Raw genomic sequence first — 21,542 nt, 5'->3', positions numbered from 1 at the left:
AATGCAAATTTTGCTTGGGGAAATAGTAAGCACACTCCCACATTTGGTGCACCAGATCAGGTGCAAATGATTAGAACATCCTTAGTGAGGATCTTGGAGGGACCTCCAACATCAGATGTTGGTTTAGTGTTAGTTTGGTTTACTCTTCGTTGTTGAAGTGTATTGTATCACCATGTTAGATTAAAAAAGCTTTCTGAGGCGTTTATAGATGCCAATGAGTCTGGGAAGGAATTTAAAAAAATCACCAGACAACTGGACATCAATCTTTCCATTGTTCTGGAGATCTCCTACAACTGCCAATTGCTCTGGCCATCCCAGTAAGTTAACCTTTACAACAGAATGCAAGATGCTGAAAGAAGTTTCTAAGAACCAGAATTTTATAACAGGACCTACATGTATTTCTTGCCACTGCTACTGTCACATTGTATGAGTCTTCCTTTAGAAATCTGCACAAATGTAATCTACAGGTACATAACATTTGTACCTGGAGGAAGCCTTTGTTGAATTAAGTTTGCCCATGAACACCTAGGCAAAGGCCAAGACTTTGGAACGAATGTGCTTTTGACATATGAGGCAAAGATAGTTTATCTGGTCACAGTACCAGAAGACAGCGTTTTACCAGAAGAACCTGATTCTGATTCTTTATAAAACCAATTTTAAACCATGGTTCTTTGCTGCATCAGGACCAGGGCAGCTTATCCTCATAGAAACGACTATACGTTCTTCCATGTAACAGAGAGTGTTTAAGGATAATGTGAGATCATCTATCAGAAGATCAACCAAAAGTGGAACTTTCAACATGACAATGACCCATTACAACAAAAAAACTATTTGAGGTTGTTTCTGCCAAAGTGGAAAATACCAGGGGGCACATTTACTAACCCACGAACGGGCCGAATGCGTCCGATTGTGTTTTTTTCGTAATGATCGGTATTTTGCGATTTTTTCGGAAAATTGTCGCGACTTTTTCGTTACTAATACGATTTGTGCGAAAAAACACGAGTTTTTCGTAGCCATTCCGAAAGTTGCGCAAAATCTGGTGATTTTTCGTAGCGTTAAAACTTGCGCAAAAAGTTGCGATTTTTTTTTTGTAGCGTTAAAACTTGCGCGAAACGTTGCACCTTTTAAGTTTTAATGCTACAAAAAAGGCTCAACTTTTCGCGCAAGTTTTAACGCTACGAAAAAATCGCCAGATTTTGCGCAACTTTCGGAATGGCTACGAAAAACTTGTATATCGTATTGGTAACGAAAAAGTCGCGACAATTTCCGAAAAGTCGTAAAGACGCCGAAAAAAATCGCAAAAATAACGAAAAAGTCGCAAAATGTTCGTTTTCAGATCGGAATTTTTCCAATTCGGTTCAGATTCGTGTCTTAGTAAATGTAGTAGATGTACTTGCTTTTACCACAGAAAGTAATGGCATTTCTGTCAATTTTTTGACACATTATTGTAAAGTCAATTTTTCATTGTATTACATTTACCTTAATTATTTAATTTAAGATCTAATGTCATGATTTTACCATAGTCTACCAAGGCTTCCTGGATATTTAGTCCTAATAAATGTTATCCTTCTCTCCCAGCATGTCACATTATGAAAGTTCTCACCCACTCTATGGTCATGGTGAATGCAGATGGCCAGGCTGCGAAGCTCTCTGTGAAGACATGGGACAATTTATAAAGTAGGTAACATCTTTATTGTGTTCTTTGCAGCCATGTTAAACATGCAAAGGACATAAGTATAAATAGAAGCAGGCGGCAAAAGTCTACTACTCTAATTAAGGGTTTTAGTTAATCATGGTTATTTGCTAGCATTTGTACTTTAAGAACTAGTTCATTTTTCTTTTTAACTTTTAATAACTGTAGCTTAATTTAATATTACATTTATCTTAACAAACCCATAACAAACATTTCACTATTACGTTTGCAATATATACACTATTGGTTACTTATGCATATGTTATATAAACTGTTGTGTAGTTTCTTTATATAGTAGCATAGGTTGAAAAAAGACACATATCCATCAAGTTCAGCATTTTATGTCTGTGTACAATAAGCAACTTGTGCAGTTCAAAATGGAAATCTATGGGAAATGTGTCCTTCCAGATTAGTTACATTGCTGCATGTCAAAAGGTATACAGGTCAGAAGAAGTACTTTGTTCACATGATATGTTATACTGTGATAAGTTACTATTTATTTAAAGTGGATATTTACATTAAACATTGGGCATTAAGGTGGCCAAGTATTAAGCATTGCAGTGTTTGGTACAAAGTTCATTTCCAACCTAATAACTCTCTGCAAGAAGTTTGTATGTTTTCTGTGTTTTTAATACCACATAAAGGTTAATTGGCTCCTAATGGAGTCTGTGTGCGTTGTATGAATGGTATAGGGGACTGTAGATTGTAAGATTCATGGTGCAGAGGGTGTTATGAATGATAAACTCTATAAATCAATCTCACTCTCACTCCCTCCTGGTACAGGATCCCAATACGTATGGTGGTCTGACTTACTAACTGATTTGTTCTTCAGCTGTCTGATTTGTAAAAGGAAAAGGAAAGGTTCATTTATTGGGAGGGGGCAAATATGCTAGGCACCCCCCAGGGAATTTAAGTTAAGTTGTTTCTATAGCAGCGCTGCACTGCCATTTTACCTGTACTTCCCTGGTATCCATTGCGTAGGCTATGTCATACAAGGTGTAATTATGTCATGTTATTATGAATTTGCAATGTTTTTTTACATGCATAAAATCATCCAAGGGTATTTCTGAATTACCAATAATTCGATCAATTCACTGATTCACATTTCCCACTAACTATGACAAAATTACATCAATCTTTTATAGTGTGCCTTGCTACAGGCAATAACAATATATGCAGTAAGTACAGACCAACTGTAGCAGTGTATAATTGAGCACTGTTTGTTTATATTGTTAATGACTCGCACCAAAACGACTGAAATAGTGTTAATTTTTAATGAAACATTAAGTCATTGTATTGCAGTAATTCACTTTTTTGGCAGATTGCATGTAAAATATGTTTTCTATAGTAATACTTGGCATTTTTACACCATGTTGTATTTTAAAAATGCTATTTGTGACAAAGCCCTTAGACTTTTGTATGAGCAGTATAATTAACATTTTCCAATTCAGTGGTGGTGGCAAACTTTTGAAAACTCGAATTAAAAAATATTTCTACATGAACTTTCCAGCTTTTAGATCACAATTTTTTTCCCAAACAGTTTGTTTTGGAAATGTAAAAATTTTTGCAGTAAAAACCCTGAATGGTTGTAAAAACTCGAATTAAAATGTGGATAATTGTGCCCCTAAGTGCTGGTTTAAAGGGCAAATCTGTGTCCATAGCAGCGATGATTTACATTCTTGTATATTCTTCTATAATGAATGTTGCTTTATAAACACACTAAATATCTATCTCTTAAACCAAATAGGCATTTAAACACAGAGCATGCTCTTGATGATCGCAGCACTGCACAGTGTCGAGTTCAGATGCAGGTGGTGCAACAGCTTGAGATACAGGTTAGTATGTATATGATATATATTTACGTATATACGTATGTATGGGTATATATATATTTATACGTATATTTAATTAATTTTTTAACAGGTTTTAAGCTACAGCTTATATTTGATGAAATTTGTTTGATTTGTTTACTAGTTGGCAAAGGAGAGTGAGCGATTGCAGGCAATGATGACCCATCTTCACATGAGACCATCAGAACCAAAGCCCTTTAGTCAACCAGTAAGTGCTTGCCACTTGTGCATGTCCCCTTTATACAGCCTTATGTGTTCTTATTTTCCACGCTCCAATTTATATTTTCATGTGATATCAAAATTAGTTTTTATTTCATGCTATTTGACATTCATTAATTGCTCATATCCTTCCAGCTCAACTTAGTATCCAGTGCTTCCCACAACAAAATGTCCCCTGACACATTCCCAGATGGCTTACCTCAACCCCCTACATCTGCTACAGCCCCTATCACTCCACTGAGACAGGGCACCTCTGTGATTAGCTCCTCAAGTCTGCCTTCTGTCGGTCCTGTGCGTCGAAGGATTGTAGACAAGTTTAGCACCCCAATATCATCAGGTAAAAAGGTGTTAAAATACTAACTTCTTCGAACTTCATATAATTGTTTCTCTGTCCTCATTTTCCTCTGCAAACCTTTTTGTGTCTGTATATAATCTAATTTTAGTAATCTAGGCTGAAAAAAGACACGTTCGTTGAGTTCAACCTTTTATTTCTAAATTAAGCCTGCCTAACTCTTGATCCAGAGGAAGGCAATAATCCCTTGTCAAGACTCCAGTTTGCCTCAATGGGGGGGAAATTCCCTCCTGACTTCAATTATCTTATTGTTCTTGCTATCTATTTTTCAGAACTTGCTCAAAATCATGAGTTTTATAAGAATGCTGAAGTACGTCCTCCATTCACATATGCCTCTTTAATCCGACAGGTAAGAGCCTTTTAATGACAGAAGGGAACTTAGAGCCTTGCAGCTGGTAATTTTTCAAATCAGCCATTTTTTCCATTTATCCTACACAGGCTATATTAGATACACCAGACAGACAGCTGACATTAAATGAGATTTACAACTGGTTCACGCGCATGTTTGCGTACTTTCGGAGGAACACTGCTACATGGAAGGTAAGAAACCATGTTACATATTAGTACTTTGTAAATCAGTTGAGGTAGTGGAGGGATGCTGAAAGCACTGTAAAATCATTAATGCGTGTGCTTGCAGCGGCGCAATTTCGGGAAATCGCAGAAAAAGACTTGCAAGGCTTTTTCGGCGATTTGTGCGAAATTGCGCCGCCGCGTGTGCCATCCCACCGGCGACTTAAATTGTCGCCGGTGGGATGCTTACATTGTCGCCGGTGGGATGGCAGGTGAAGGCAACTCGGGGAGATTAGACACCCGTGAACAGGGAGTTTTGTCGCGGGCGGCTAATCTCCCCGTGTGCCAGAGCCCTAAAGGTAGTTGACAAAAGACATACTCTGTCATTATCTTCTTGGATTCCACGTGGTGAGAAGTTCATACCTTGACAAGTTAATTTATTTGCTTCTAATTTTCAGTGACCTAAAAAAAGATGGTAGCATCTGTGTGCCATGTAGTATATGTCTGAAATAATACTCCAGTGTAGAAATGATTATTTTTCAGAATGCAGTTCGTCACAACCTGAGTTTGCACAAATGTTTTGTGCGTGTGGAGAATGTGAAGGGAGCAGTGTGGACAGTAGATGAGTTGGAATACCAAAAGAGAAGGCCGCCAAAGATGACTGGGTGAGTCCTGCCCATTGTGATCTTAAAAAAAAAAAATTGTTAACATCTATAAACCTGTGTAAAATGTGATAGCTTTACTGATATACAAAAGACTGATAATACAGCTTCACTTTTAAGTCAACTTCCCATAAGCATGAGAACTGATGTCAGGTTAAATGTACATAAAAGTGGAAAAATCATGGTGTTTAACTAAAAAAATTACTACATGGCCAGAACAATGCAGACGTGTCAGCCCAATTGTTTTTTTAAACCAAGGGTATTAAAATTAAGTTTCATACAAAGTAACATAGTAATTAAGGTTGGAAAAATACACCCACCAACCAAGTTGAACCTTTTTGTCTAAATGAAATCTTCCTAGATTCAAGTTGATTAAGTGAAAGGTAAAAAAAAAACTTTTTTTGCTGCTATATTAGCCTCCACACTTCATGGAAGGCCTTGCACTAGATTGTGGAATATTATTGGTAGGATATACTTCCATTCATCCACAAAAGCACTAGTGTGTTTGGGTACTGATGTTGAGACCAAGCTTTGTTCACATTTGGCTTTGTTTAGGCCAGTGAAATTATTCCTCTCACATCTCAAACCAGTTCGGTTGTGACTTTACTTTGTTCACCTGGGAATTATTGTGTTAAAATTGTTGCCACAAAGTAGGGATCACAAAATTGTCAAGAACGTCATTGTATGCTGTAGCCTAAGGTCTGTGAAAGATGGGGCACTTTGTCACCTACAGGAAATCTCTCTTGCAGGCAGTATGTTGGCCAGTAATACTTGCCATATGCATTAGTTTGATGTAAAACACAAATGGGCTTATTTATCAGTTGTCAAATTTGTGAATTTTTCTAATTCAAATAAACTGGCATTTTAAAAAAAATTGAATGCTTGCTTATTAATTTATATGGTAAACTCATTTTGATAAAAAACTCTAATTCCCTTAAATTTTCTAATTTTACAAACTGGAAAAAAACTCAAAAAACGATATTGCTTGACTTTACCTAGGACAACCCCCGTTGACTTCTACATGAACTCACACGCTTTTAGTTGCTAAATACATTTTTACAAATTCAAAACTTAAACATTGATAAACCACCATACCACCAAAGTGTTTTACATGTGCCAATTCAAATTTATCCAGAGGGCCAGATGTTTTCAGGCCCATCATCACCAGAGTGGGAGCAGATTTCCAGCAGGCATTAAAGTGCCCCAACTGTCAGGTCCCTAAAGGTTTGTTTTTATTTAAACTGAAGACCCTAGCCCAAACTGTGTAAAACATCTCAGCATTCTTCATCTTCAACCAAAATTGACTTTTGGCATTATGCTTTTAGGCATGTAGGGCCTTCTGGCATATGCCAGACCTGGACTTTTCTGTCAAAATGCCAAATAGTAAGTTACCACTTATCAATCCAGAGAATGCATTTTCACTGCCCTAGTGACCAGTGATGGTGACCTTTACTGTACAGTGTACACCATTCCTGCCAATAAGTGGCTTCACATGATGATGTTTTAGGAAAAGTTTATACCTCAAAGGTGTAGAAAACTATTTGTTCTTAATATTATCTGGTCACTCAAAATACTTAATTACTGCCAGTCTCTGTTTTTTCTTTATATTGTTATGAAAAAATAAAAGTCAGCAGTTATGTTTTAAGGTCAGAGGAGCAGTACAAAAAATGTCCACCAGATGGTAATGAAGTTATACATATTTAGCTTTTTTTATCATCTAAGTTTACTCAATAGGAGACTGAGTAAAAGCCATTTAAAATCCAGAGAAAAATACAATTATATACCTGAAATAAAGTACCAGGGGATTTTGTATGTAACATAGTAAGTTGGGTTGAAAAAAGACATACGTCCATCCAACCATAATGACTATATATAACCTGCCTAACTTCCAGAGGAAGGCAAAAAACCCCGTCTGAAGCCTCTCTAATTTGCCGCAGAGGGGACAAAATTCCTTCCTGACTCCAAGATGGCAATCGGACCAGTCCCTGGATCAACTTGTACTAAGAGCTATCTCCCATAACCCTGTATTCCCTCAATTGCTAAGAAGCCATCCAGTCCCTTCCTAAAGCTATATAATGTATCAGCCAGCACAACTGATTCGGGGAGGAATTCGAGGAATTCCACAACTTCACAGCTCTCGCAGTAAAAAAAACCTATACCGAATATTTAAATGGAACCTCCCTTCTTCTAAACGGAGTGGGTGCCCTCATGTCCGTTGGAAGGACCTACTGGTAAATAAAACAGAAAGGTTATTATATGATCCCTTTATATATTTATACATAGCTATCATGTCACCTCTTAAGCGCCTCTTCTCCAGTGTAAACAGACCCAACTTGGCCAGTCTTTCTTCATAACTGAGACTTTCCATACCTTTTACCAGCTTAGTTGCCCTTCTTTGGACCCTCTCTAACTCAATAATGTCCCGTTTGAGCACTGGAGACCAAAACTGAACAGCATATTCTAGATGGGGCCTTACCAGTGCTCTGTAAAGGGGAATAATAACCCCCTCCTCCTGTGAATCTATACCCATTTTAATACAGCTCAAAACCTTGTTTGCCCTTGCAGGTGCTGCCTGGCATTGCTTGCTACAGCCAAGTTTATTATCTACAAGGACTCCAAGATCCTTCTCCATTATGAATTTGCCTAGTGCAATCCCATTAAGGGTATAAGTGGCTTGCATATTTTTACATCCCAGGTGCATGATCTTACATTTATCCACATTAAATCTCATCTGCCACTTAGCCGCCCAGATTGCCAGTTGGTCAAGATCCTGCTGCAAGAATGCCACATCCTGGATAGAATTGACTAGTCTGCAGAGTTTTGTGTCATCTGCAAACACTGATACATCTCTTATAATACCCTCCCCTAAGTCATTTATGAACAAGGTAAACAAAAGTGGACCCAGTACAGAACCCTAAGGGACCACACTGAGAACCTTATTCCAAGTAGAGAATGTACGATTAACAACCACCCTCTGTACCCGATCCTGTAGCCAGTTTTCTATCCGTGAGCAAACGACTTCACTAAGACCAATAGACCTTAGTTTAGAAAGCAGTCGTTTGTGGGGAACGGTACCAAATGCTTTGGCAAAATCCAAATAGATTATATCTACTGCATAACCACGTTGTTTGTGGATATTGGCTGTGACTTCTGTGCCCTTGTTTTTAGTTGAACTTTTTTTTGCTTTATATGGATATCTCCATTGTAAAACAATCTTTGTCTATAATTCAAGTGTTGTGTAATAACTACTTAAGTGCCACAGATTGCAGAATATACAGCACTGGAAATACCAGTGTGACAGTGCTGCATATTATATAGGTCAGGTATCCCCAACCTTTTTAATTCATGAGCCACACTCAGATGTAAAAAGTGTTGGCGAGCCACACAAGCATGAAAAAAGTTCTTTGGGGGATGACAAATAAGGGTTGTGATTGGCTATTTGGTAGCCCCATGTGACTGTTGGACTGCAGGAGGCTATGCTTGGAGTAAAACTGTCTCTGTGCTTCCAAAACTTGCCTCCAAGCCAGAACTTTAAAAATGGGCACCTATTTTCAGACCACTGGGAGTAACATTAAAGGGGGTGGTGCGCAACATGTTGCTCACTGGTTGGGGAACACTGATATGGGTAACATGTAACTTTGTGGAAATACACTTTGCAATTTGTTATGCTAAATGCTTATGATGTTTATAAAATTGCCACACATTTTGCAATGTTTGTAGCAAAATGTTGAGATTGAAATTTTTAAATTATGATGTTGCTTTATTTTTCAGTAGCCCGACCCTTGTTAAAAACATGATCTCTGGGCTGGGATACAGTGCCCTAAATGCAAGTTACCAGGTAAGTCATTCTGTCATTGTCTGCTCTTTATTAAAGGAACAGTAACACAAAATTTTCACTTTAAAGATATCAATTCTATATACTTTTATTAAGCTATGTAACCTTAAAAAAATGCAATATTGTAAGTGGTTTTTAAAAAATTTCATTGCCACTGACTTACTGGGCCAAGCTCAAAAGGCGATATGGCGATGGGGTAGACTTCCGGTTTAATCCGGCAGTTGATTTAGTGCATTCTTCGGAGTCCTTTCTAAAGTGATTTACGGGCTACCAGTGATCTGGCACAGAGAGGGAAAGGAGAGGGATAGGAGACGGACCTTTTCTCTTCTTCCCCTGCATCTGCATGTCTGTTACAAGGATCGCTGCACGGAGAAAGGGAGGGGGTGGAGGGGGAGTGGAACGGAAGCAGGCTGCGAGACTTGGGAGAGATGTGCTGCCTGAGCTCAGTAAGTCTTTGGTAAAGTCATTTTTTTAAAAAAACCACATATACTATTGCAAGCTTTCTTTTGTATATTTGCTAATAAAAGTATTTAGAAAGGATATATTGAATATAAAAATTTTGTGTTACATTTCCTTTAAGGGTCATTTTACGAAAGCAGTGTACTGTGCAAAGTGCAGTTTTCTTATGCATATTGGCAGTTTTTTTGCTCACAATTCAGCTAATTTTACCAGTATTCCCAGTACCTGTTTCCACCGGTATGTTCATGAATTGCCGCTAAAATTCTGGGATTGTGTCACTTCCAGTGTACAGAATTGAAACAACATAAGCCTGTGATTCTTTCAGTGCAAGTCTGTTTGCACCTATTGACACAACCGTCTGTGAAAACCTAGAGTGTTAGTAACTTCAGGGTCCCCCACACACTTGGTCCGGTAGAAGAGTCATGCTGAAGTGATGCTAAGCGCAACTATGGAAGTTTAAGGAGATAGTTTTCAGCAACTGAGCTTGCGGCTGCATTTGTAAATGTAACTTTACTTATTTTAAAGAATCTGCATACTTTAGGTCTACTGAAAAATAATTTGAACATTAAATAAACCCAATAAGATTGTTTTGCCTCCAAAACGTATTCATTTCTGAATAACAGGTTTGGTATAACAGATCTCACACCTGTTGTTTTCTTCACTTTGCTAAGCTTTCTTGTTTAAATTATTCTACTAATTAACCTTGTTAAGACGCCTAAGTGCTTCTCACAGTGCAGTGAAAAACATGGCAGCTTGCACCTGATTTTGTACACTTTGCACCCTGCTTAAGTGTTCATAAATGACTCCTACTATGTTTACCCCACTCAATACGCTGCATTTAAAAACGTCATATCGCATGCCAAATGAAGTATGATAAACACTAACATCAAATAGTCACAAAATGTTTTTTATTGCAAGCCGTCTGATTACAGGAAACTTGTCCTGTAAAATGTGCTGGCAGATGCATAAAATGCTTTGAGTATAAGGTGTTCACCAAATCCATAATTTTAGTATTTTAATAAATATAGAATCTGACACAAAATATTTGGTGGAATCTCTAATTTTAATATTCAGATTTCAGAAAAATGTAAGAATTTTTTTTTTATTTTTTTATACGCTTGTCCCATTCAGTTGTCCAGAGATTTAAAATCATAAGGGAAAAAAAAGATGCCGTTTGCCTGTATTATATATATATATATATATATATATATTTTTTTTTTTTTTTTTTTTTTTACATATATAATGTACTGCACAACCCTAGTGGTTCATCCAAGCCTTTAAAGTTGTGCACAGGAGCATAGCATCTTGAATTTTGTAAGGCACACGCATGCTCAGTGTGTTTTGGGCAGTTGTAGTGAAGGTTGTCACAAATCATTAAACAAAAAATATTTGCCTGCCATAGAAGCTGATGGTACAGGCCAGATCATTAAATTCTTATGCAAATTGACTGGTTTCTGAGCTGCTATGCAATAATAATCTGAAGTAAATACTGAAACTTGCATTGTGACTTTCGATTTGATATCAGGATTATTCTACTGGAGGCCTGTTGTGGCCAGACATGGCCCTCCCAAGGAAATTTTTTGGTCCCCAGTCTGCTCCATAATCTTTACAGTATGTAAAGATATTTTTTTTATCTTGGCCTAAACATGCTAAAAAAGAAATAATTGGCCCACTTCATGTAGTTGGGCAGCACTGTTCTATATATACAGTATGTTGTTAGTTTGTCCCTAAGCTGTGATAACTGACAGCAACATAAGTATGTGCTGTGAATGAGCAGAAAAACAAAAGATTTGGAGCCTATACGTGCAATTCTTTACTGCATACGGGCTGTAGTCACCTCAGATTGGTACAGAACCCCAAAACATAATGGACATCATCTACCCTACTTCTATTGTGAAAGGATAAGTAAGCCTTTTATAATAAAAGCACCTAAAAAGACTCTATATGGCCCCCAGAATAACATACCTTTCTCCCTGCATTCAGTTTCAAGTAGATTCTGTATCACAAGCAGCTCAACTTCAGCTCTCAGCTACTTTCTAGTCTAGCGTGAAGCTCAATCCCCTTTTCTTTGCTGAGCTCTTGTTGAGCTGCTTTTGGGACAGAACTGACATGAGACAGGCCATACAGATGGTATTAATTTTTAGAGCAAAGTAAAACCAGCACCATATATTAGTCATAATTGCCTACAAGATTAGGGTTTTTTTTTTTTGATTTAGTGTTTTTTTCTTTTCTTCCAACTAGGCTGCCCTGGCAGAAAGTAGCTTTCCATTGCTCAACAGTCCACCACTACACAACAGTTCAGGCAGTGTCCTCCATGGTGGGCATGACGATGTTACCAGCACCGGGGAACCTGGAAACAGCAATGGAAGCAGCCCTCGTCTGTCTCCTCAGTATAGGTAATTTTTTTTCATGGCCATTACCTACTTATGCCTTTCCTAAACTGCCATCATAATGTAAACATGAGTTCCTTATAATACCATCAGCATCTTTCCTCATCACTTTAACTTTTTTTCAGTTACAGTTTTAGACCTTTTCTAATTTTGCACTCTAAATAGTACTCTCTTCTCTTCTAGTCAGTCCATCCATGTCAAGGAGGAGCCTGCAGAAGATGATGTCAGACCTGCCTCTCTTTCTGCACCAACTAATCAAACTACAGTCCTGCCAGAAGATCGTGACATAGAGCCAGAGACACCCATGGAAGACTTGCCTTAGTGGCACCAAATTTCATAATTTTCATTGTCCCAAAGTCCAGCACTTCCACCAGAGACCAACCTGTCCCAAAGCCTCATCTACTCTCAAAGAGACTTGAACTTGATTCTTATACAAACTTTGGGGCCAACCATAATCTGGCAGCACTTCCATGGTTTATGGACTGGAGGGAAACTCCCAGAATCATTTGGCTCATGGACAAAGATGGGATGGGTATTGATTCTTCTAGTGACCTCTGACATTGTCAGGAATAAAGTTCCAATCCTGTGTTCTCGCCCCCACCACTGCATAATATGGAAATATGGACATATTTTGCCATTGCAAACTCCATGAATATTCCCTTACAATGCATGCAGGATTGGGGGTCCCTTATGCTAGCTCTTCTGCTGGTCAATTTTGAAGGTACCAAAAATAACCAAACTTTGTTATTTATTTTGGCTTTGTGTGTTTCAGATTAATTTTACTGCTGGCACACTTCACACATAGATGTGAAATATTGGTACACACATACATGCACAAATGCAACACTTAATGATACAAGATGCACAGATTTACACAAACATATAAATATGAGCACATTATGTGCACAAATGGATAAAGACAAAGGTGTAGGTCTGCATATTTAGAGGAAAGGGGCTTGTTTACTGTTTTATGTGTATCTTAAAAAAGTGCACCAAATAAGTGCTGTAGCTTTATACCTGTCACAGGGGTGACTTCCAGTGAGTCAAAGGTGAAATTGCTTCTCCAAACAATTAGTACAAAATATTATTTTCAGGGAACTTTTCAAAGCTAAATAACCTTATTCATTTTAGGATCAAAGGGCTTCCAGGTACACCATACAGTACATACAGTAAAGAAGGGGTCAAAAGGGAATTCACACTAAAATATAAGATGTGCTTATATAACAGAGCACATTTTATATTACAGGTATGGGAACTGTTACCCAGAATGCCCAGAATTATTTTCTTATAATGGAGTCTATGGGAGATGGTCTTTCTGTAATTTGGAACTTTCAGGATAACAGGTTTCCGGATAAGGGATCCCATACCTGTATAATAGAAATTGAGATACATAAGACTAAATAACACTTTTTTACTAACACTGAGCATATTTGTGCTTGGGCAGTAATCTATAGCAACCAATCAGCAATTAGCCTTGGTTAGTCAACTCAGGTAGACCACCATTAGCAAAAATTTGATTAGTTGCCACCAGCTACATGGGCTATTGCCCAGGTAAAAATATGCCCACTGTTAGTAAATAAGTCTTAGGTAGCAAGACAATAATAATGCCCAAAGTCAGATGCTTTATGCAAATGCATTATGTTGGTGGGACCACAAAAAACTGTAAAATGAGAAAAATCTTAAAATCAGAGTATATGGGTAAAGTGACTTTTTAGGAGAAACATGGGCAATATGAATAAAAATGGAACTGTGGCATACTTTGGCCATAAAATGTACTGTGTTTAATTTGAGGAAATTTGGTGCTATCATTCCTTCATTAGATGGCTAAAATAGGCAAAAAATTTGGATTTTTTTCTGTTTTGCCTATTTCTGTTTTTTTCTATTGCAGTAATGGGCTATTCTGGTGTGATATGCATCTGTGTGATAGCTTTATCAAAACACAAAACAAGTTAGCAGTATTTATCCCTACAGTTCAGTAATTTCTGCCAAATCATAACATTTTATTCATACTGGCCCAGGTATTTTGGTATTTACTGTTAAGACAATTCTTTTCTGTTGTCGTTGGTTTCACCAGATGGAGAACATGGCTGCTCTTACATCTATGACAAGTGACACTTTAACACCAACACTAAAGGAGTCATTTATTTTAAAAGTAAGCACAACCCCAGCTGCAGTAATGGTTGCAGAAACGTGGTGCAATGTGCTTGCATGTACAGAAGCATAGGGCTCCCTTACATCATTATGCCTACAGGCAGGGTTGCCATCAGGGAATGGGGGTGACATTTTGACCTGAAAAGGGTCTGCCCAAGGAGCAAAACTTCCGTAAATTGCATAACTTATGTATAAACTTTAAAACTTGAACAAATGGTATAACTTGTGCAAAAATGCTTAACTTGTAGAATGTAAAAACTTGCATAACAAGCAATGACACCTCAGAGCAGTGTGACAAGTGCAGGCACAAGTGTAGGGTTTAAACTTAAGGCAAACTCCACTAACCCTCACTGAATTAAAAAAAAAACATAAGGGATATTCTTCTAACCACCAATAAATTGATTTATTAGTACATTAATCTTTTTTATTACTTATATGAACTACTTATTATAGAGTAACATCAACTGTTTATATTGTGATCAGTTTACTTTATTATATAAGCTAGTACTTACATACACTTTTCAGCAGTGGAGTTATTAGGCCCCACAGCAAGATCATTGGGCCAAACATTGGGAACAAAACATTTTCCACTAACATATATTGCAGCCACTTATCAGTCAAAAACCCATGGGCTCCCCAGGAGTTGCATTGTCTGTTTCCTATAGTTAAAGTCCTGCTCCTTTCTAAGAAGCATGTAAGTAAAGGAAGTGCAGGCGAATGGCCCTGTCCCCCCCTCTTGTGCTGCCTCTTACGTGGTGGGCGTATGCTTTAGCAACTATAAGGTGCAAATATTTGGTCCTGATTGTGACGAGCAGTTATACTAAAATAACGTGTTGTGGTTTTTAAACACATGACGATTTGCAACAGTTTCTTGCTTTAAGCCCTTAAGTGTCTCTTAAAGACCTGATAATATACACAAACCACTAATATATACTTTGTATATTTATTTATACAAAAAAAAAATCTTATTTTCCATGTTCATTTACACATCTTGTGAGCATTAGCTTATCGGCCTACTAGAGATTAATTTCCACGTGAAAACATTTTCATTCAGAAATTTATACAAGTACTTTTTCACATATGCATGCAAAACATGGCTGGCCAGTCAGCACATAGTGTAGAGTAGCAGTCACCTGTCATCAGTTCTGCCCAGAGTCCCTCTCCTCATGAAGGGCATAAGTCCCTCTTATCAGTGTGCTGCTTCCTACTTTTCATCCCCTACCAAAGATAATTCTTATGCCAAATAAATCAAAATATTTTCATGCTTTGGCTTCACTTACTGAAGTGCAGCATAGAACATGCAGGCTAAATTGAGCCAAAGGTACACACATTTGGGTATGTTACAGACTAATGCTCATCCCTGCCTGCTGGCCATTAACATTACCTTAAACTGTTTCATTACTTTCTATATAGATTTGTCAGTCTAGTTAACTGCTAGCTGCTCTGAAGAAGTGGGTGATGGGATCATGTCTCTATGAAGTGAACAGTGCATTTATTTGTGATTTCTCAACTTTATGGCTGTGTGAGTAGTGAGTATGAGTAACGTTTGCCATAGATGTGCAAGATCCTGGTGAACCCAGCCATCTTGAATAATGGTTGTTTTTAGTTTTGGATTTTATTGATGTAAACCTAAATTTATTTAAATGTATGTGTGTGTGCTTGTCATGGCAGACTGTTTTTGCCTTGGTGTATTACAGCCACCAAGGAGTTGTTTCTACAGATTTCTTTAGTTGCCGATGTTGTACTTATTACTTTGAGTATGACTTTTGAGTATGCATTCCATTGTCATGTAGACTTTAAAACCACTCCATCCCTACATGTATTCCACCCCATCAATCAAATTGCTGATAGGAAAGTATATAAGTACTGCAGGTACAAGAAGTGTGGCTATCATCTGTCTGTAGCCCACTGTCTTTTCCTGTATTCTGAATCTGAATTACTACTGTGCAGATCAATGCAGAGAACAAGAGAGGCAAAATTGTATCCCTCAGGCTCTGGGATCTTTGCTTTGTCTATTCTGTAAAACACCTGTTGCTGTGGTGTGCCATCATTTCTTTTGCACCAGAAACAGACTTCTCATATAGACCTGGCTTTTGGTGCATAAAATAAACCAGTATGGACATCTGCATATAACATTCACTGAGTATTGCATCATACAGCCCATAAAATGTGAGTAGGGTGTTTGATACAGCCAGTGGGTTGACTAAATGCATTAACAGTTTATCCATATCAGAAGCTTGCTCCATTTACTACTTTACCCAGTTTACAATTCCCAGTTTTTCAGGGCACCCCTACAAGTTACACATTATATATATATACATATACACAAACTGCAGGAAAGCACAGAGAGACCATTTATGTCATTTGTGTTAATTATGTGATGCACAAGGTTTCAGGGGGGCAAAATGCCATTTTGACAAGTCCATACCTCCCAACTGTCCCGCGGGACAGTCCCGATTTTGACAGCTCAGCTCTGACAAGTCCCTCCTTTCCCTTTAATTTCCTGCACTAAACCTGCACTGAACACTAAAAAAGATACAAAGTTTCTCAAACTTAATTAGAAAAAATAGCTTTTGGCAAAGAGCCCAGAAACTTAACAAGCAATACCTGCACTTAGATACAATTGTGACTAATAAACTAAACAGGTCTCTTGGGTGAACTGAGACTTGCAGCTTAAAGGGCAATTTCACCTTTTTAATCAAAACTGTAACAACAGATAAAACAAGACCCCAAAACCCCCAGAAATGTGTTCAAACTTTAAATAACCAGCCAAATTTTGTAAAAATAGGAGTGGTATTTAGGGGGCATGTTTGCAAAAATGGGCATGGTCAAAAGAATTTTCACCTTGCTACACGCAACTTCTTTTGTCCCTCTTTGCTTTTTTAAAATGTTGGGAGGTATGAAGTGCAATTCAGTTTACTGAATGTGACAGACTGGCAGGTTACTCCATGAAATTTTATGCATTGTACTAATTAAGAAAATTAAATGTGGTTAATATCTATAAGTTTACGGCTGTTTGTGTCTTACAATAGCCGCTCTCTATGAAACCTGCACACACTGTTGAGGCAGAACAGCAAGGGAGTTGCTCACCTTTACATTAGAAGAGTACCTTTAAGGTCTCTCTTCCTTCTTATTTAGATTTTCAACTGTTGACCCTTGGAAGTCTATATATCTACATAGAGGCAAATGTTGACAGATGCAAATTTGACCCCTAGTTCCAGCCATGTGTACTGCAACTGCTCAACCAAACTTGACTCATTTATTACTAGACTACAAATCCCAGAAATATCTAACATATTATAAAGGTTAAGGCATGCTAGAAGTATAGTAGTAGTTTAGCAACATCTGGGTTATATTCTTAAAGAAATATTGCAGAATAACGCTATACAAATTATTCCACAGCCAGGTGCTATGTTAAAATGCAAAAAAAAAATCCTTCAAAGAGAATCCCAGCTGATCTGTGTAAAGGTGGCCACACACATGGCGATTTCCGATCCGATGGTCGCACGAAAGATCGTACAAACGGCCACTAACCATTCAGGGCTGAAACGGCAGATAAGGAGGTAGAAACAATAGGATTTCTACCTCCTTCTGCCGACAGCAGATTTTGATCAGGCGCCTTCTATGGCGCCCGATCAAAATCTTTTAACCTGGCTTATCAGTCGACTCGCCGACTTGCCATACACGCACCGAATATCGTACGAAACGGGGTTTCGTACAATATTATCGGTGTGTGTATGGCCAGCTTAAGTTAGAGTCTTTGTTTCTGCAATTGGATTTACACATTTTTTCCCAGCACCGAACAAATCTTCCCTTTATTCCCATGCGTGATTACAGTTTAATATAATGAAAAAATAATATTTCTATATGTAAGATAAAAGCAAGATGAAATATTAGACTTGGTGAAAACATTAAAGAACAATAAAGATCAATAACAGAACAATGCATACCATATACCACAAGAAAAAAAATTCAAAATGGCATGGTTTGTAATAATTACTAACTGCTGCAATAAAATAAAATAACGTAGACACCTTTTCTATATTCTATATGCATTTAAATGCATTTAAATTCTGTAACAGGTCCAGACTGAGATTCAAAATAGGCCCTGGCATTTTAAGTACAGTATCGCAACAGCCCACACAGACCCAATAAACTGATTGGTTGTATGGCATCTGTTCAGGCCCAAAAAATAATTTCCTTCAACTGGAACTGATATATTGGTGGTTTTGCATATCTCATACAATCTTGCAAGTGCAGCTAAGCAGAAAGTTCCATACCATTTAAAAATGATCAAATGATTATCAAGCAAACAATTCAAAAAGTTGCTTGTACACATCTTATTTATGATTAACAAAAAGGCTTTTGAGAGTATAGTAGTCCTTCGGCTACCATCACACATGCAGCTAATACAGCAAAGCATTGTCACATTTCTGTATGTTTAAAACACATTTAAACATAAAGAAAAGACGGTTCAACCAATAACAAGGTACAGTATTGTCATAATTATTAGAGAAAAATTTATTATACTTTATGCTATGCTGTCATGTTTATGGAACACTTTTCAGAGTTACACATGACCCAAACTCAGTGGCGCTTACTATCTAAGGCCACATTCACATACACAAACAATAAAGTCAATATTATTAAGAGTCAATTGCCCTTGCTTTATATATTTAAGGCTGATGTCCCACGGAGTGTTTTAGCTGGCCGCCATAAACTTTGCTATCATGCGCGACTAACCGCTCCGAAATCCCTTTCCACCAGCACATATAGGAATTGCTAGTGGAAAGGCCTTTGCATCGCTTCTGTTTTCTTAAGTCGCATAACATTTCCCCCAGGGTGCTCCACACACCCCCAGGGACTCCTGCCACCCATCCTCCCTCCAAGTACATTTGACTAAACTTTAGCGCAATCAGGTTTGGTTTGGCGGGGCCTGCCTGTTTTTTTTCCCAGTACCCGCTGGCCCAGATCGACCCTGGTGCTAAAGCCCCATGATATATGGTTACGGAACACCTGCTGTCTTTTACTATCTATATATTTTGCAGAAGTAGGCAAATTATTCTGTATATAATTACAATATATAACATCCAATGCAGAGTTTGTCTTCCTATTCCTCCAGTACTGTTGCTTAGCATTTACTGGAACTGTTGCACAGAGAGGCGTTTTTGTGAGTGCAAAAGAAAAAAAAAAGTTAAAAATAAACATGCAGTTAACATAGTGAGGCCCTGTGACTGGGCTGCAGAAGGAACAAAGAATGGTTTGTATAAAGTTAGACACAGGGAAAGCTCACTCAGGTTTCCAGCCTTGAATCTCCACAGTTAACCACCCCCTATGGGGAACTAGAGCACCTAACCTTATACACTGCTCAAAAAAATAAAGGGAACACAAAAATAAGACATCCTAGATCTGAATGAATGAAATATTCTTATTAAATACTTCGTCCTTTACAAAGTTGTGTGGACAACAAAATCACACAAAAATCACACAAAAATTATCAATGGAAATCAAATTTATTAACCCGTGGAGGTCTGGATTTGGAGTCACACTCAAAATTAAAGTGGGAAAAAAACACTATAGGCTGATCCAACTTTGATGTAAGGTCCTTAAAACAAGTCAAAATGAGGCTCAGTAGTGTGTGTGGGTGGCCTCCACGTGCCTGTATGACCTCCCTACAATGCCTGGGCATGCTCCTGATGAGGTGGCAGATGGTCTCCTGAGGAATCTCCTCCCAGACCTGGACTAAAGCATCCACTAACTCCTGGACAGTCTGTGGTGCAACATGGCATTGGTGGATGGAGCGAGACATGATGTCCCAGATGTGCTCAACTGGATTCAGGTCTGGGCAACGGGCGGGCCAGTCCATAGCATCAATGCCTTCGTCTTGAGGTCTAGCATTGTCCTGCATTAGGAGGAACCCAGGGCCAACCGCAACAGCATATGGTCTCACAAGGGGTCTGAGGATCTCATCTCAGTACCTAATGGCAGTCAGGCTACCTCTGGCGAGCACATGGAGGGCTGTGCGGCCCCCCAAAGAAATGCCACCCCACACCATTACTGACCCACTGCCAAACCAGTCATGCTGGAGGATGTTGCAGGCAGCAGAACATTCTCCACGGTGTCTCCAGATCCTGTCACGTCTGTCACGTGCTCAGTGTGAACCTGCTTTCATCTGTGAAGAGCACAGGGCACCAGTGGCGAATTTGCCAATCTTGGTGTTCTCTGGCAAATGGCAAACATCCTGCACAGTGTTGGGCTGTAAGCACAACCCCCACCTGTGGATGTCGGGCCCTCATACCACCCTCATGGAGTCTATTTCTGACCGTTTGAGCAGACACATGCACATTTGTGACCCGCTGGAGGTCATTTTGCAGGGCTCTGGCAGTGCTCCTCCGTTTCCACATTGCACAAAGGCAGAGGTAACGGTCCTGCTGCAGCAAACCTTCTTGCCATAGCTCGCATTGATGTGCCATCCTGGATGAGCTGCACTACCTGAGGCATTTGTGTGGGTTGTAGACTCCGTCTCATGCTACCACTAGAGTGAAAGCACTGCCAGCATTCAAAAGTGACCAAAACATCAGCCAGAAAGCATAGAAACTTAGAAGTGGCCTGTGGTCACCACCTGCAGAACCACTCCTTTATTGGGGATGTCTTGCTAATTGCCTATAATTTCCACCTGTTGTCTATTCCATTTGCACAACAGCATGTGAAATTGATTGTCAATCATTGTTGCTACCTAAGTGGACAGTTTGATTTCACAGAAGTGTGATTGACTTGGAGTTACATTGTGTTGTTTAAGTGTTCCCTTTATTTTTTTGAGCAGTGTATATTGCGTAGCTCGTACATTTCCAGTCCATTGTTTTCTTCATTCAAGGGTCTATAAAATATGAACCCAGGAGACAGCTCATCTGATCATTCAACAGTGTGAAAGCACTCAAAACTATAAATAGTTACACCAGATATAAACTACCATTAGTATGGCTCAGACTTTTACTATAATCTATTGCTGTATATGTAACAGTATTAAAAAAATTGGGTACTTCCACTGTATAATACTTGTTGATGGATTTCCTTGGACTTGACTAGGCAAGTTTCAACTCACTGCAACTCCCAGTAGAGCACAGGTTACATGTGACTCTTTCCGTGCAGGTGGGCCCTTGCTGTACTGATGAAGGAAGGGTTAACCACACTGTATTCACACAAAGAACTTGATCTCTCAACTAACTTGGGCACCAATGGTTTTTAAATTAAATGACAACTCTTTGTTACACAGTCTCTTTGTGGGTGCTGATTAAATGGTGCAAACATCAACCATTCGATAAATGCTCCATCCCTTGAATGGTACTCTTTCTCAATCACAACTGAATTGTTCACAGCATCCCAGAGGTAGTTCTCATAGGGTGGACTAGTCCCCAGCAAGC

General features: G+C 38.6%; 1 protein-coding gene across 4 annotated transcripts in view; it reads left to right on the top strand.

Moving 5' to 3' along the window:
• Positions 1 to 18,157, top strand: part of foxp4 (forkhead box P4) — a 42,415-nt gene extending 24,258 nt beyond the window's left edge. For 2 of the 4 annotated variants that reach the window (XM_012964612.3, XM_012964620.3), the window contains exons 8-17: positions 1,579 to 1,677; positions 3,441 to 3,528; positions 3,668 to 3,751; positions 3,898 to 4,099; positions 4,387 to 4,463; positions 4,553 to 4,654; positions 5,168 to 5,289; positions 9,058 to 9,124; positions 11,822 to 11,976; positions 12,154 to 18,157. In XM_012964612.3, coding sequence (XP_012820066.1) covers positions 1,579 to 1,677; positions 3,441 to 3,528; positions 3,668 to 3,751; positions 3,898 to 4,099; positions 4,387 to 4,463; positions 4,553 to 4,654; positions 5,168 to 5,289; positions 9,058 to 9,124; positions 11,822 to 11,976; positions 12,154 to 12,292 — 1,135 coding nt within the window. In that variant the 3' untranslated portion in view covers positions 12,293 to 18,157. The remainder of the gene's footprint in view (positions 1 to 1,578; positions 1,678 to 3,440; positions 3,529 to 3,667; positions 3,752 to 3,897; positions 4,100 to 4,386; positions 4,464 to 4,552; positions 4,655 to 5,167; positions 5,290 to 9,057; positions 9,125 to 11,821; positions 11,977 to 12,153) is intronic. The other 2 variants (XM_012964615.3, NM_001077187.2) reach the window with 2 other exon arrangements.
• Positions 18,158 to 21,542: the final 3,385 nt, after the last annotated feature.

Source organism: Xenopus tropicalis, chromosome 2 (assembly GCF_000004195.4).
Source record: "Xenopus tropicalis strain Nigerian chromosome 2, UCB_Xtro_10.0, whole genome shotgun sequence".
Classification (NCBI taxonomy): domain Eukaryota; kingdom Metazoa; phylum Chordata; class Amphibia; order Anura; family Pipidae; genus Xenopus; species Xenopus tropicalis.
The sequence above is the reverse complement of the archived record's forward strand: the minus strand, read 5'-3'. Positions and strand labels throughout refer to the sequence as shown.